At 43.3% G+C, this 17,973-nt stretch overlaps 1 protein-coding gene across 1 annotated transcript in view; it reads left to right on the top strand.

Moving 5' to 3' along the window:
• Positions 1-17,973, top strand: part of KCNK2 (potassium two pore domain channel subfamily K member 2) — a gene marked incomplete at both ends in the record, with an annotated part of 83,963 nt that overhangs the window by 36,400 nt on the left and 29,590 nt on the right. The window contains 2 exon segments of the mRNA XM_084245983.1: positions 8,534-8,694; positions 11,568-11,754. Coding sequence (XP_084102109.1) covers positions 8,534-8,694; positions 11,568-11,754 — 348 coding nt within the window.

Raw genomic sequence — 17,973 nt, 5'->3', positions numbered from 1 at the left:
ATGTTAGCAGGTTAAATATCCTTGAAAATCCATGATTGTGATATCAACTATTTCAACATACACAATAAAATTACTATAAAATATGGTCATAACTATTTTCTTACAGTGATTTTCCTGTGTACATGTCTGCATTTTTCTATCTTTATATTAATCACATTACTATATATGAGAAAAGACCAATCTATATGCACACTTGGATAGTCACAATCATGATTTTAAAAAATAAGCACAGCAAATGACTCAGTTTACTGGTCAAATAAGAAAACGATTCCTTGACACTTGCACAGAAGGAAAGGCAGGCCTTGCTCAGGGCCTGCGTGTCCCTGTGTTGGGTTGCTGCAGTGGGTGTTATGATTGGGAGAAGATGAGGCTCCACTCCCAAATTCAAGGCAGAGAGGGTTGTGGAGCCAGGAACAGAGGGGGTAGAAAGTGGCTGAGAGGGAGCGTTAAGAGTAAAGGGGCTTTGGGCTCAGATGACCCAGTCCAGTACTTGAGGCTGAACCTTCAGAGGGATCAGAAATCACCTGGACAGTTGAGGAGGAGAGGGATCCCGATCAGAGCCCAGGAGTGCAGGTCTGGAGGATGGGGGTTCTGACTAAACTGACTTAGCAGGATTCTTGTTAGAACTGGACTCTATGAGGAAGGACACAGGAGCCCAAGGGGTAGTCAGAAAGAGAGTTCAGAAGAACCTGACTAAAGTTTGGTCAAGAAGAAAATTTTTACCAATATACAGTATGGTTTTATTTCTTGCTTTTATCGTTTATGGTTTGATATGCCAAGTATGATCAGGAACATAACATCAGATTACACTGAAGTTCCTATAGGACAATTCTCTTTAAAGTGTGATGTTCAGAAAGTGCTTTGTCATAGAAGTGAAGATTCCAGACTTACTTATAAGCTCTCCAAATATGTAGGGAACTTGAAGCTATTACGATCTCTTGCTGAGAAATAGTTCTCCATTTCCTTGATGCCCTTGAATCACTTTCCTCCCCTTTTGGGTTGAGAGAAGACTCAGATCAGCAGGCACTTAAATAACACATGAACTTGCAGCGATTTACATCAATGTCATTTTATGACACCTGGGACAGACCCCTCTTTACTAACTTGAGCTTCAGATGATATAGTCGATCTGCGTGTGGTAGTCATATTGCATTAAGAAAGCCCTCTGTGAGCGCTTAGGACCCACAACAGTCAGGCACTCTCACTGGGTACCTCAGGACAGGACTCCACTGCTGTTTCTGTTCTCCAGGGCCATCTGCACCTCTGTTCTCTGTACTATGCAGGCAGAGCTCGAGGCCCATTCAACGAGCTCACCCTGCCTCTCCCTGCTCCCTCCCGCCTCCAAGCCCCCTTATCAAGCACCTACTTATAGGGGGGAATGCAGGCCCAGTGTATTTTTAAAAGTGGCATATATATAGGTAGATTTTTCAATAATATTTTGGCAAAATTCCTTTGCTGGGGAATTCTGTCAACTTTTCATGGCCGTTGGGGGTTATAGAAGTGTATCCTTAGCAAAAGTTGTTTGGTAGAAGCTCATTCAACAAGCACCATGAATCCAGTGTGTACCTTCCTGTGGGCCTGCAACCTGGCCTGGCCACCTAGGATTTCCCTTTGTAGGGGGCGAGGGAGCCATCTTGTGAAACACTGTTTGAACTGCAGGCCAAGGGCTTGACCAAGAGGAAATTTGGTGATGTTAATGTCAAACCAGCTCTGACTTGCACAGTGAAATCTATGGCCTGATCTTGGTGTGTCTGTGGTTCCGTCCCGGGTGTGAGTCCACACTTGGGTGCAGATCTGAGACAAGCTGGGTTTGATGAAGAGCTTCTGTGTCCTGGAGCCCAAAGTCTTGCTCTAAGCAATTGATATGATGGTTTCAACCTCAGCCTATTAACAGTGAGTAGCTGTTTCACCTGGGATCCTCCACATTAATAGGCCTCTCTTTCCACATTCAGGAAGTAGGAATAATTAGTTGTACTTAAAACTCACAGGGTTGTGAAAGTCTAAATTAATCTAGGAGAGGATTAGCACTGGATCTGACAAGTAGCCACAGAGAAGTGTTGCATAAATGATAATGTTGGCCAGTTTTATTATGGCTGGGAAAGAAAATAGTGAAGCGTCATTGCCGTCGCCAGTCTGCTGAAGTCCCACTTCTTATGTAGTGGACCAGGCTGAGCTCCAGGACTCAGTGCTGGTGGGGATTGCTCCCTGTTTCCATTTTTGTTTTCTGAAAGCCACCCTCCCTGCACTGTGCCGCCCATCTACCTCTGCCAGGGGGCTGTAAATCAGAACTGTTCCTGCAGATATTTAAAATATAGACACATGGTCCTGTTCTCTCCCTGGGGAAGACCAGTAGTTCTGGGGTAGTTTTTTAGAAGTTTTCTGTATGATTGTGCTGGGCACCCTTTTGGTTTAAAACCAGTGATTGAGAAGAGCAATGGCCAACTTTGAGGGTAAAAGTTCTGAAATGAGTACATCTTTTTGTTTGAGAAAAAGAGCTGGGGTGCAGGCCAGAGGTGGGTAGTAGGGGGTAGGAGGATTTACCAGAGACATTGGGGAGCAGAACAGTCAGATCTGCTGAAATCCACTGCTGAGGGGAGCAGCGGGGAAACAGTAGAGGTCTGCTGTGCCCTGTGGGTTGCTCCCTGGCCAGGGATCAAACTCAGGCTATAGAGGTGATAGTGCTGAGACTCAATCCCTGGGCCACCATGGAGGTCCCATGAGTATATCTTTTCATGAAGATACTGTTTGTCTCTTAATGAACATCATGTTCTTCTGGGGCCATATTCCTTCTTCAGCATTTGGTTGGGCTACTTGCTATCTGGAAAAGCTGTGACTTTGACTGTCTTTTTAAAAGACTAGATGGAGTTATCATTTCACTTTGATTTCTGGAAGACTTGTTCTTCCTCTTAGGTTGAGCATCATCTGAATATGTGTTCTTCTTTCTTACCCAACCTTTGCCTTTTACTCTAATGCCCCACAACATTTGTGTCCTTCTGTGTCTAAATGAATTCAAATTTTTTTTATTAAAATAATATTTTAATTGCTAGTTTCAGGGATGAATTTTTTTCCTCTTCCCTGTCTTTTATTGAGGTAGCATTAACTCGCAAAACTGTATGTGATCCAGAGAGACAGGTTCATACCTCCTCAAAGGCATGTGCACACACCATGCTCCCCACCAAGCCCTTCCCCTCACCACCTCCACCGCAGTTAGGGGTGAATTTTCATTTATTTATTTATTTATTTATTTATTTTTTAATGCTTTGGATTTTTTTTTAAAGATTTATTTTTATTTATTTATACAAGCACTGGGTACAGTCAGAAGTGCGGGAGGGTGAAAAAATTCACCAGAGCCAGAGCGGGGAGCAGAGCAGGCAGAAGGACTGAAGTACACTGCTGAGGGGAGCAGCGGGCGGCAGGAGAGGTCTGTGCGCCATTGTGGACCCTCCTCCGGGGAGGAGGGTGGCCGGGAGCAACCAGGAATCGAACTGGCACTGCAGAGGCTGCGGGCAGCTTTGCAACCCAGTGCTCAACCGCTGTGCCACCGGGGAGGCCCAGGGGTGAATTTTTAAATACACTTTGTACAGATCAAGAACTTTGCTTTTCGGGCCTCCCTGGTGGCACAAGGGGTTAAGACGCAGCCTATGAAGCTATCTGCAGCCACTGAAGCATGAGTTCGATCCCCGGCCAGGGTGGAGACCCACATGGCACAGCAGACCTCTCCTGTCTCCCCGCTGCTCCCCTCAGCACTGGATTTCAGTGGACCCGCCTGTTCTGTTCCCCACTCTGTCTCTGATGAATCCTCTCAACCCCCCACACCTCTGGCCTGTACCCCAGTTCTTGTATGCATAAATAAATAAATTTTAAAAAAAAACCTTTGTTTTTCTTGTCACTCCTGAATAAATGTGAAAGTGGTACAAAAATATTAGTACAGTAGAACTATTTAGAGCTGAGTGTGTCTATTTAATTAAATATGAAATATTAATAAAAACTCATAGATAGTTATTTCCAATTCACCCTGTTTTTGTGAACATTGCTGTGGACAAAGCTACATGATATGTGTAAAGGAAGGAAGAAGGAGTAAAATAGAGTCTACTTTCCCAAGAAGTCTATCAAGAAGTGGGACAGGAGCATGTTGAAATGATCCATAATCTCTTTTGAGGAAAGAGAAAATGCTGTGGCTATTGAAAAAGGCAAGACTGGCAGAAAGGGTGGGGTGCGCCGTGTGATGGAAGTGGTGCGCGAGGAGAGCAGTAGGGCAGAGAGGATCTCAGTCCATGAGATCTGGTGGATGACTGGCCAGTATCAAGGAACCAGAGGCATAGGGATAAAACATGCACAGAATCCAGAAAGTCTAGTTTGCTTTTGTCAGTGAGTGTTCCTTCCAAGAAAGCGATGAGGTGACAAGAAGTGGTGATTTGTATGCAAAGATCTTGGCACATGTCATGGTTTTAAAGCTACCGAGTCTCGAGATGGAAGCTGAACTTCAGAGAGTGAGCCATTGTGAGATGGGCTTGTGTGCAAAGAGATTATGTCAGGCTGCTTTGCTTCCTGAAGCAGTGGCCATGGGGCTGTTAAGAAACAGGGGAACCTCAACACTTAGGGTGGGGAGCTGCCAGAGTGGATGGAGAGAGCTACGAAGAGTGGTAGATGATAGCTGCGAGTTTCATTTTTTATTAATTTTTTATATTGAAGTTCTGTTGGTTTCCGACACTAAATAGATTAGAGATACAGGATCACAGCTCTCCAGGTGTATCTTCCCACCAAAACACCACCAAAACACCCACTCTCTTCCACCATATTGTTTAGATGCCCAATGGAAATGCTTTAGGGCTGGAGTGATACTAAGATTTCTTCTTCATTCCTTTTTTCCCCATCCTTTTATATTTTTAGAGCTCTTTGTTGCATAATTTTAATTAAAAAATTATTGTTTTTAATTTCTGGATATCTTGTGTGCCGCTTTCCAAATAGAACACATACTTCCCATGAACTTGTTTTCGTTGGGAGTATGTTCTGCTCTGGGTGTTGACAGTGCTTGTTACTTAGCATTTGATTTATTCATGGGCTTTTTGTTTGGAGGCTTAGGTTGAGTAGAATGATTGATATTCACCTTTTTTCTCTCTTTTTACTCTTCACTCTTTGTTTATCCAGCCATTGTAGAAAGTCTTAACATGGTATGTTGACAGTTTTGTTCCCGGGTAGAGTTGTGTCAAGACTCTTCTTGGGTCTGTCCTGTGGTCACTGTGTAAAGGTGACAGGTTGAGAGTAGTTATGACCTTGGTCTCTTCAGCCTGGTTGGTTTGCTCTTGTATTTCAGAGATAGAAGTAAACATGGAACACCAATTTTCCAGCTTGGCTTTTTAAGTGCACAGTTTTAATGGGGATGTTTCTCACACACAAATATTCCCACCCTTGGCTTTTGCTGGAGTGTATCTTGTCCACTCCTGAACCTTCATTAATGTTTATAGAAAAGTTGGTCAATAGCAAAATTAGTTGATTTTATTAATCTGGAATTTTTTGAAGCAATATCCTGAGTCCTCAGTATCTAACACAGTGATTAGCATAGTGTCTATCGAGTAATTTTTCACTGACCAGAATGAAATCATCCTGGCTGCTATAGGGACATTTGCTTTTTCTTGTTTGTATATAGCTTAGCACTCTATGATCTAGAATTGATGAGAGAGAGAATAGTAAGCATGTTTTTTCTTATCTAAATGTTCTCTTCATGGGTTTTGGTAATAGTATAGACTTTTAGGTCTCGTTAAGTGCTTCTAGCTCCTTGTAAAATAATTTAACAAGAAGGCAAGACCGACAGCATCTGGACAAGGCTTTATTAGACTTAAGCTAGAGCAGGAGGAGGAAGTACTGAGCAGTGTTTCCAGACCGGCTCTTGGAAAAGGCTTTTCACGGAACTTGCCTGCAGGCTGAGGATGGGTGACACCGGCAGTGAGTCTGGGGCTCGGCCTTGCAGGGTCCCCACGGTGGGTCCACGCTTCCTCATCCATCATTTGCCTCGTTAGCATCTTACATCTCTACCCAGGGTTGTGTGTTTTAGCATGTTAATGAGACCTCAGTCCTGTCGGTCAGGGTTTTGACCATCTGCACATGTCGGCCTTCTGCCATCCCCCTCTTGGAGATGGTGAGACTATTTGTAGTTAGGCAATAGCCCTTTATCAGGATATCTGGCGCTTTTTGTCCGAGGTGGTACTACGGTGGCCAGGATGTGGTTGTTAATTGGTCTGGTAAGGTACAGCAAATGGGATGTTAAAACAAGATGGTATTCAGCTCCTGCCAGCTGTGTTTTAGTCTGTCCAGGCAAGATGCTGGCCGCCCCTCTCCTGCTGCTCGTGATTTAATCCACCTGGGCTACCTGGTCCAGCTGCTTAGAATTTTGGTCAGAATTTCTTGTAGATGCTTTTAATTCTGGAAGGGTCTCTTTAAATGCAGTTTCAGCCTGCTGCTGCCTTTATCATCAATGCTGTCAATACATGTAACAAACTGCTGTGTTGTGGGCCACCCGTAGCATCTCCAGTCTGGAGTGTGTGTGCTTCAGCCATGAGTCCACACAGGTCTGCAATTATCCAAAAAAGGTTGCTCATTACTTATGTCATTTTTCAATGGAAGTGAACTTTTCTGTGCAACTTGGCCACTTAATGGGTGTAAGGTAAATGAGGCTTTTTCTGCCACTGGCCTCTGAGGCTATCACCTGCGGCCTGGATCATGTTAATACAGAAGGTGCTTGGGTGTGGCTCACTTGGCCTGATTGTGGACACCTGAAGCATGGGTGTGTGCATGTGTAAGTGTGCACACCTGATCCCAGAGGTGGGATAAACACTGTGGCAATGGTGGCAGTGAGAGGATGAGCTGTGTGACACAGAAGAGGTGAAACCAGGAGACGACATGTGAAAGAGAATGCCAGAGAGAGCCCAGAAGAAGAGCAAGGATTTGTGGGGCCTGGGAGGCTTGGTTGCCTGCCGACCTCCTGGTCTCCTGGCCTCCAGGTCCCTCTGCCTGGCCTTCCTTGCCCTTCCTGCTGTTCTCTACGATAGGCTTTCTGGAAATATCACAAGTTGACTTGACCAGTAATGTATTGGAGGTTTATCAGTTTGTAGTTATCAATAATTGAAAGTTCCCAGTGCTAGGTATCTTCTTAAGTAATAACCAAGATTTAAACAGCCAAGGCAGGGCTAAGGGAGGTTAGCTCAAGTCTCAATGCAAATGTGCAGGATTCAGACCAGCTTTTGTGAAATGATGAAGAGGCGTCTGGGAGGACAGTTAACAGGCATTCAGACCTTTCCTCCATGCTGCTTGGCAGGACCAGTGTAACACGTGTGACCTTTGCACAGTTTCTACTCCCCTTTTGACAGGTAGCATAATTAGACTTTGTCCTTCATTTCCTCATGACTGTGCTCTCGGAATTACGGAATGTGTAGAGTCTAATAAATTTCCCTAAGCACCTTTTCTTAGTTGTTGCAACTCAACAAAGTTGTTAATAATCATAGTGTACCCCCTAAACAGACTTGAGCACCTTCCCACAGCCCAATATCTGGTGAGTGATAACGCACCTGCTGACCTCGTGGGGGTTGAGTCCTGACTGATATCTCTCGATCAGCTAATTTTAGACTTCAAAGTAAATGCTTGGAAAAACCCTGATGTGTGCATAATTTATTATAAGATTTGTGTAAGATTGTCAGTATATAACATCTTAAAAGACATTTGTAAATCCACACATCTAATTTCTGTCTGATTTTAAGTATGAATTATATATGTATGAATTTACATGATAAATGGTTTGAATTGTGAAAATTAATAAACAGAAACTTCATTTAATTGAATCCTGGGGGGACTGCAATAGAGTCCTCTCCCTCCCCCTCAGCAGCACTGAGCAGGCTTCTCTGAACCCACAGGAGGAGCCTCCTGCACAGGAGGAGCCTGCTTTGCTACCCTGGGGAGGGTAGAGGTAGCGGGGAGGCTGCTCCCTGCCTAGCTGCGCCCAGCAAGTGGGAGCGGCCCTGCTGGCAAATGCAATGCCTTGGTCCTTGTCCTTGACCTTGCCCTTGACCTTGTCCTCATCCTCCTGACTCCACTCCCTTTGGTGGTGGCCCCCTTCTCAACTATCGCCAAGAAACTTTCTGGCTCCTGGGAAGCACATGTGCACTTGGAAAACACTGACACGTTCCAAATCGCTCTTTGTTGTTTCTGAATAAACACGTTTTACCATGAAATACTGGCTGCCTGTTTGTCGGAGGTCAGCATCATCAGCACAACTGAACCTCAGGTCACCATGGAGCTGACAGAAAATGTGAACCTGTAGGACAGTTCCCTGGCGAGCTTGACACGGGAGCATTAGCTCTGCTTTGTAGATTGTTGAAATATTTGCTTATTGGAGTATTTTATGTTAGATTATAGTAAGAATTTATATTATACAAGGGATTTGTAACCAGTTGAGATCAATGATTGATAATAGTTGGGAATTTTTGAATTAACCTTGAAGTCACTTGTTCTAATTATTGGACTTCCTTTTTTTTATATTTAGGATTTGGAAATATCTCACCTCGCACTGAAGGGGGGAAAATATTCTGTATCATCTATGCCTTACTGGGGATCCCTCTCTTTGGTTTTTTGTTGGCTGGAGTTGGGGACCAACTAGGGACCATATTTGGAAAAGGAATCGCCAAAGTGGAAGATACGTTTATTGTAAGTATGATCGTGTTTTTTTTTTTTTTTTAAATTATATGACTTTTCTGTCACCTCAGGTCCAGTTAGACATTCAGTCTTTAGGGTTTTCCTCACAATTTGTATGTACCTCTGTTAGCATGTAATTCACTGAATCAAATCTTTTTATGCTCATAAAGGAACGAGAAAACCCAAAAGATAAGCAGAAATGATACAGAAATCTGACAGGTTTGCATTCTAGATCCAGGGTCCTGGCCATGTTCTCTTGCTTTGAATTCCCATTTTATCATCTGTGTAATGTGAATAATGGTACTGGCCATGCACATGACTTTGATGGAGATAAAGCTTAATGTCGGTATCAAATGACTGGCAATATATGTTCATTTAAAAATTTTATTTGGTGCCCTTGATTCTTGCCAGTGGCATAAACTTATATAACCCCTTTGTGGAGGAGACAGTAATGTAATGATTATAATGAAGGTTATTATCTAACTTAACTCTGTCATGCCATTGATAGACATTTATCTAAGGGATGTCATTCAGTAGAACCAAGAATTATATTCTTGGGTGGAGGAAAAAGACAAATACTGGATGATATTGCTTATATGTGGAATGTATACAAGCAAAACAAAGGGTCAGACAGAATCAAACCAGTAATTAATCCTAGAACTCTGATTGTGGAATTGAGGCTACTGGAGGGAGAAGGTGTGGAGTGTGGTATGGAGGGCGTGTGCCCAGAGAACCAGAGTGGACTCTGGGGGCTTTGGTGGTGAGTGGGGTGGGTGACATACATTTGAAGAGTTGGGATCTTATACCTCTGAATCGTGTAGTGTTGTCAACTGGTGTTGTCTCGATAAAAAAGTTTTTGGAGGAATTTTAAGTAAAAATAGTAATAAGAAAATTATGGAAGAAGAAAATGGTTGTATTTGGGTGGAATTATAAATGATATGATACTGTGACCAATACATTTTATTTATTAATAATTTTTTTATTTTTTCCACAAAAAATTCAACAAGATATTTTTAACACTATTGAGGAAATAAAGCTATTGGGTATTGTTTTTCACTTTCAATGGTAATTCCAGTTTTTAGCATTAGTTATGTTTCCTATTTCAGTTCTAAGTTAGTGATCAAATATTTTCACTGTTATAGTAAGTCATGGTTATTCCAGAATAGGAGTTTTATCCATTTTTGGTATTATACTTATATCGCTTTTTAAGTGTCCTGTTCTATTATTTATTTATTTAAAATACTTATTTGAGGAAGAACTGGGGTATAGGCCAGGGGTACAGGGGTGAGAAGATTCACCAGAGACAGAGTGGGGAGCAGAACAGGCGGATCTACTGAAATCCACTGCTGAAGGGAGCAGCAGGGATACAGGAGAGGTTGGCTGCGCCATGTGGGTCAGCTCCCTAGTCAGGGATTGAACTCAGGCACTTATAGTGCAGTGATAGTGCTGAGACTCAACCCCTAGGCCACCATGGAGGCCCAAGTGTCCTGTTTTTATATTAATCCAGAGGGCAGCCTAGTGGTCTGACCTTGGTCATGCTGCATCGCTCATCCACTCATGCAGCACAGCCTTGGAAGCCTGCTGAGTGCCGGGGAATGTTTTTTGTGCTGATTCTACAATAGCGCGTGTAACAGAGTCCCCTGGGTGATGCCTCTCCAGGGTCATGATTTAATGTTCAGTGCTCAGCGCTGCTTAGAGAACTAACAAGCACGGATTCATGTTACTCTTACATAGGTGAAAAGCATGGTGGACTAGAGAAACTTCATTTTGTCTTTCCCACTCTCTGGTTCAGAGCTCTGTAGCTCTAGGAATATGTCAAGCTCCAAAATGCCCTGACTTTGATGGGTGGGATATGACTGATAATGTTCACAGTCAGAGATTATATGGTGGCCAGCCTGAAATGGACGGCTGGAGATAAACACCTGGACATGTCTACGTCACTTACTCCGGACTCTGCGAAGGTTCCTGGATGGAGGAAAATATGGGCCGTGATACCCCTTAGACACGGGGGTGCTGAAACCACAGAGAGTGCTGAGCCCTGTGTCTCTACCTTCCTTCCTATCTTTTCACACCCATGATAGAAGTTAGTTTATAAATTAGGCACAGTAAGAAATGAACAATAACTACTGATAAAATAGAGCTTTCATAACAATACACTGTAACGGAAGTCATGAGGTGGTCTCTCTTTCTCTGCAAATACCATTGTTATACGTGATATTTCAGACTGAGGTTGACCTCCGATAACTGAAGCCACTGTGTGAAGACTCATCCCTGCTTCATACCCTGTTTGCTGCATTGATTGCACCCTCTAGGGTCAGAGAACAGAGAGCTCACCCTATCCCACTGGATCAGCTGTGCACTCCCTAAGTGTGACAGTCGGTCAGTGACAGGGAAGTGGATGGGTGTGCGAGGAAGAGTCTCCATGAACTTAATAATTTTATCATTTATCCATAGCAAATACTTATCTCATGGCTCAGCTTTCTTACTTCCATGCATTTCTGGAGTGTGTTTGTACCGCAGTCAGCTGTGTGCCTGTAGAACTGAGATATTTGGAAAGTAGTTCAGGTAGACAAAGAGTGATGTCACCTGAGCTCACAGTCTCAGAAGAGCTGTGACTCCCCTGTGGAGGTCCCTGTACGTGTTGTAAGCTGTGTAAGGGGAGAGCAACGACATTATTAGTACTGGTTGCCTAGAACTGTTTAAGCTTTAGCCAGTTTTTGTAAGCAAGTGAAGATGACGTCAGGAGGGAATGAAATACTACTGTCAGATGCTAATTTGCTGACAGCGGTGTGTAGATTAGCTTTGCAGCGTGCAGATAACCAGAATCAATCTCTCTCTCTCTCTCTCTCTCTCTCTCTCTCTCTCTCTCTCTCTCTCTCTCTCAGAAGTGGAATGTTAGTCAGACCAAGATCCGCATCATCTCCACCATCATGTTCACCCTGTTTGGCTGTGTGCTCTTCGTGGCCCTACCTGCCGTCATATTCAGGCACATTGAGGGCTGGAGCGCCCTGGATGCCATCTACTTCGTGGTGATCACCTTGACCACCATCGGATTTGGCGACTACGTTGCAGGTGAGTCCTTCGCACGCCTGGCTGCCCCTGACCCATGTCCATAGTTAGACTTTCCGCTAGGATTCCCAGTGCAAACTGCTGTCTGTGTGCATGGCCTCGGTTAACATGGCAATGAGCCGCACACTGGGATGCTTCAGGCAAAAGAATTTCATCCCCTCACAGAAGTTCAGGGTCCGGGGGAACCTGGGGGCTCATGGGCATGGCCTCTATGAACCTTGGGCTGGGGGGTCCTTCCTTCTTCCCGCTCTCTTGAAGCCCACCAGTCCTGGCCTCCTGGGGTACCATGGCGCCTTCCATCCCTGCTTGGTCCTCACATGGTCTTGTCCTGGCCCAGATTTTCCTCTGATGGTCTCAGTGGATTCAAAGCCCGCCTACCTGTGGCCTGAGTTCACCTGCCCTGAGTCTATCTGTGTGGGGGGGTCTATTTGCAAGCAGGGCCCCATATGAGGTGCTGGAGGTCGGGCTTCAACACACCTTTTTGGGGAGACACAGTTTAGCCCATAACAGAGGCAAAAAAGTGATTCCTTGACAGTGGGGTAAGCAGAAGGGCACAGCTGATCATTTGCTCTCACTCTGGAGGAAAGTTAAATGGCTGCTTCAGAATTTTGTCGCCTCCCCATGATTCTGAAATGAAATACCTTCTCCCTCTCTTTCCCCCACCCACCCCAGGGGCACAAGATTCAAGTTTAACTTCTCAGGGCTCTTTATTTAAGTCTTTTCATGGGTGAGTTTTAAAAACACCTGTGCACTCAGAAGATGGTTTCTGAGATAATCATTTCATTTAATTTTCTATTCTCCGAGTAGTATTTTTGACCTTAGTTAAAGTGTCCACATTTTTTAATCATTATTTAATTTCTTTTCTGTGTGTAACCTCCCTTGCTTTATTGTTCTATCTCTTGGATTTTACGTTCCTGACATCTCAGCTTTCTTTCCTAGTTCTACCATGCAATTATCATTATTTCCTAATTATAACTCTAAATGAATTATAATGGTGGCAAAAATTAGTGCTCAGGCTGTGTCAGGGATGGTTTTCACTACTTCCCCAAAAGATAAATACTTTCTTTTAAACCCAGTGTGGAAAAAAAAAAATTAAGTAATTAAAAAATTTACTTGGAAGCATTAGAAAAACATGTTAAATATTATAGTAGGAAAATGCTATTAAGCTAACCTACTGGCCTTGTTTCATGTTTGGAGAGTTTTATGCTTTCTCCCTGTCTACTGTTACTTCTTGACCCAAACTTCTTACTTAAGTATTCTCATAAAAGAAACTGCATTGTACAGCTTTATAAAATCTCAGAGAAGACTGGTAATGCATCTGCTTCTACTCATTTGTTAATTATGGTCTAACCTGACAAAACCCTTCTTTCTGGGGAGTCAGATCCTTGAAGATGATGGGGTTTGCATGAGCGATGTTTTTTTTGGGTCAGAAATACTGTGCATACATCTCTCTGCTGGATAGAGACCCAGCGAAAGGAGAATGTACCCCTTTGATGGGATTAATTAGCAACATGCACAGAGAAGACTCCCAGACATTTGAGTTCCATATGAGAAGACTGGCTTGTGTCCTGAAACCCCCAACTTCCTAGCTTTTTTGTCTTTGGATGAAGTGAAAGTGCATAAAGATAGGAGGCAGTGAGGCCCAGTCGTGATGAGGTATGACATGCATGGTGCGTCCATGACCAGCTCTTGTGCCACTTTATAGATGGAATTTGTGAGTCTCACCTTAACTGTAGAGTATGTGGGCACAAGGTCACAAATCTTTTATTCTCAGGTGCCAAGTCTTGTATTGCATGTGTTAACTTGTCTTTTATTTTAAATTTACTTTCGGGGTCATAATTGACAAAATTACAAGTTATTTAAGTGTCTTGACATACCTGTACATTCTGAGACGATCCTGCACCTGGTAAATTAACACAACCAGAGCCTCACTGATTAATTTGTTTATTAATTTATTGGTGAGAACACTTAAGTTTCACTGTCTCAGCGAATGTCAGTGTTAGAACCCAGCCCATGTGTAAATAATTGACAGGCACTGTCTGTGTGGCAAGTGACTTTCAAAGTCTGAGACTTAAAAAAAGACAGAAATTATAAATAAAAAAATGAGGGTGGAATCCTAAAATAATGTTGTATTTGTGACCACAGTCTAAATAGCCTTAGACTAAAAGAACAAATATTTGTACTTCATGGTTTGGTAGAAGATGAGAAAAAACATTTTTTTAACCTGTCTTGAAGAGATCAACCCCCTGAAACTGGTGCCATGGCATAGAGTCCAGTTCCCAGGGATGTGGGGACCCTGAGTCAGGAGCCCAGGCATAGCTTTGTAGGGACAGATAGTCTCATAAACATCTTCATTATTACCAGGATGATATTGTATTGTTCCCCTCTTTAAAGCCATTGTTTTATTTATGTGCAGAGGTAATAATAAAAATGGCAGAGATTTATCTTGCTAATAATTAGCAAAAGGAGGGCCTCCCTGGTGGCCTAGGGGTGGCCTAGTCTCAGCACGATCGCCGGCCAGGTTGCTACCCACATGGCGCAGCAGACCTCTCCTGTCTCCCCCCTGCTCCCCTCAGCAGTGTACTTCGGTCACTCTGCCTGTTCTATTCCCCACTCTGTCTCTGGTGAATCCTCTCACCCCCCTGCACCCCGGTTGCATAAATAAATAGTCTTTTAAAAAATAATTAGCAAAAGGATGTAAGATAATTAAAGTGACAGACACGGAAAAAGATAAGTTGGTGAAGAGCCAGGCGGGCATTGGGCCTGCATCCCCCGCTGTGGTTCTGTGGCTATTTTGGTCCTGCTGGAGCTGTGGCCATGGCTGGGGCAGCATCAGGCCAGGTCCTGTGCCAGGGAGAAATTCTGGAACGAGAATGTTCATGAGGGCGCGGACCTGGTGAAAACCGAGTAGGAAGTGCCTGTTCTTTCCAAGAGATTTTGGGAAAACAAAAATTGGGAGGTTTTTTTTTTTGAGGGATTTTGGAAAAGAACTTGGGTCCTGTGACCATCAGAGAATTGAGCCCTGAGCTTAATGGTGCCTTCCCAGGTGGGGCAGTTCTCATCTGGGGTCCTTCCTCTTCCTACATTGCCGCTGCTGGTGACATTCTTACTTCATTTTGGTATTTTTTGCTGGGAAACCAAGAGGCGTTGGTCAGACTTAAACCTCTTGTCTGCCCATCTGGCCGCAGCTGTCAGGGGTGAGAAGGGCCTGGCTGAGGCCCTCCTGGAGTTGCAGGGGGCACACTGGCCAGTGAGTGTTCTGCCCAGTGGGGTGCTCTTAAAGGACAGGAAATGAGTGTTGGAAAGTGATTTCTGAACAGTTAGGGTGTGGGGGGTGCCCGGGTGCCATTGTTGGGAGTATCTCACGTGGCTGAGAGGCATTTCTGTGCAGGATTCTGAAATAGGGCGCTCCCCTCCCCCAATAAGCAGGACAGGCCATGCAGGTAGATGTTTTGCCTGGGCAAAAAAACACGACAACTACTATGTCTATGTATTTTTAAATCTTGTTCCCTATTTTTTAATATGTCATAATGCTCATGGCAGCTCAGCATGACAGAGTTCTGATGCATAAATAAATGTATGTTTAAACTTAAATGCACAAAATGAACATCTTTCTTCTGGTGGCAATATTGAGTTGAAAGCATGTGGAGATCGCTGATGCAGACAGATGTGCCCAGTCTGCACACTTCTTGGTGGGTGGGGCCAAATGTGGGGATTCCAGATTTAGTCATTTTTCTGCAGGATGAGATCCCAGGTCAATTTTAATTTGGTGTTAATGCAGGGGAGGTGTTTCAGCGCCTGGCTGCTCCTTCTGGGGGCCCTTTTTGTCCCTTCACCAGCGTCCAATGTCCTGGAGATAAAAAGGATCTGGACACGCAGCAGGTTCCGGTTACTCACAAACAGTCGGGTGTAGCTGAGTTGGGTGTAGCTGAGAGTTGGCATGCGAGGTTGCCTTCCTGTGAAAGGTGAGAAGGAGAAATGAAATTATTTAGCAAAGTGTCTTCTCCCTGGTTTTAGCAGTACCTTTAATATATTAGCAGTGCCTACTAATAATTGTCCATTTGTAGAGGTAAGTTTAAAGTTAATGACAAAATTATATTTGCGAATTCACTGTTGATCTCTCTTTTCAGTTTCTTGTCATTTCATTTTTGATTTGGCAAGTAGTCAGGGTGCTAGCCTCACATACTGAGAATTAAATCAGCCCTTCATGATTGAAATCTAGGAAGTAACATTAATTCTATGGAAGGGCATGAAAGATTGAATATACATTTCAGGCTTTTTACAACTTGTCTTCTAGATCTGTGATAAAAAAAAAAAGTCATTGATTCATCAACATTGGAGGAAAGCCAAATAAATACCTAATTTTCGTCTGAAGAGGGGTGATGCTATACCCCTATATCATGTACAGTGTTGGAAATCAATGTTGTTTCAATGAATAAAAGATGAAGTCAGAAGCCCTGGAATAACTTCGTATCAGTAGTTAAAGCAGATTAGTAAAGCAACTAAAGCTAAACAAATATGAATGTTTGTTAGCTGAAATTTTTTTCCATAGTTAAAATATATTAATTTTAACTAAGCAACTAAAGCTAAAATATTTGCTTGTTATAAGAAATAAACTTAATAAAACTAAAATTCAAATGAAATAAAACTTCCTTTCAAAGCTAGTGTTTCCTCGAATATTTACCAGTAGGGTTACAGAGTGACCACACCATTGAAACCCACATTTCCACAACCTGTTTAGAAGCTGCCCAAAAAGTTCTTAAAAGCACTGCATTTTATAAAACAGGTTAGTTCACAGAGATCATGTGAGTGAGTGCAAGCCAGAGGCAAATCTATTTGCATGGGCAGTTCCTTACATTACCACTTTTTTTTTGCATAGAAGAACTGGGGTACAGGCTAGCGGTGTGGGGGTAGGAGGTGAGAGGATTCACCAGAGACAGAGTGGGGAACAGAACAGGTGGATCCACTGAAATACACTTCTGAGGGGAGCAGCAGGGAGACAGGAGAGGTCTGCTGCAGCATGTGGGTCAGCTCCCTGGCTGGGGATCGAACTCAGGCCATATTGGTAATAGCACTGAGATGTAACCCTAGGCCCCCAGGGAGGCCCTACACTACCACTTCTAATAAAACCCCAGAACTTTAGCCCACAATGTGGATGTCCTAGGAAATCCTTGTGGTTGATATTATAAAAACACATTTCCCATCTGAACATGCATTTATTTAGCCATCCAAATACATTTTCTTGGAATTTTGATCAGTGAATTCTATTTCACTAATGGCAATGTTGCCTTTGGCTCACATGTGACTGAGAGAGCTTCCTGGCTCATCAGGTCTTGCACTTGGTGCCTTATCCTCCTCTGTCTGGCAAATATAATTTGGAGCTTTCCCAGGTCAAATTCTTCTGGTGCATTTACCTTTGCCAAATTTTTAAAACTTTTCACAGTTGTGTCATCATTTGCCATCGCATATTTTGACTTGGGAAGAAAATGTATTCTATTATATTAAGAATTTCCCTGGAATGATGTTTTTGAAGTCATTATCGGAAATACAGTTTTTAGCAACCAAACTATTGCTTTCCCTTATAACTGAAAGCATGACTCATTCAGCAGAAGGGCTCAGAGCTTGTTTAATGGAAGGGGATTTTATCATGAAAACATATAAATCTGTTTGAAAACTATGGTAGTTTTTTTCTCGAAACAGCATGTTCCAGTAAGATCCTCTAGAAAACAGACCTTAATGTTGCCTTAAAGTTTTATAACCATGTCAGCCATTAAAATTGCTATTATTGAGGGCCTCCCATGGTGGCGCAGCGCGGTTGAGCGCTGGGTTGCGAGGGTGCCCGCAGCCTCTGTAGCTCCAGTTCGATCCCCGGCCACCAGCGAGGGTCCCACACAAAAAAAATTAAAATAAAATAAAATTGCTATTATTGAGCTGATCATTGAGTAAAAATTGGCCAGGAATTCAGCAGGTAACAAGGCAAGTCCTTGAGAATGCGGCCCACTGAGGAGCTGTCCCTGCTAATCCCACAGCAAAAATGACTCAGAAAAATTGGTCTGAAAGGATCTCTGGTGATGTGCCCGCCAGCCAGAAGCATATGTTCATCATCCATTTGCCTGCTCATTTACTTGGCAAGCACATACTTTATGGCATGATGCTTAGCTCTTAGGTATAATAATTGCACTAGAGCTTGGCCCTTTGGGACAGAATGTTTGAAATCCAGGA

The sequence above is a fragment of the Talpa europaea genome (genome assembly GCF_964194135.1).
Source record: "Talpa europaea genome assembly, chromosome: 10".
NCBI classification, from domain to species: domain Eukaryota; kingdom Metazoa; phylum Chordata; class Mammalia; order Eulipotyphla; family Talpidae; genus Talpa; species Talpa europaea.
The sequence above is the reverse complement of the archived record's forward strand: the minus strand, read 5'-3'. Positions and strand labels throughout refer to the sequence as shown.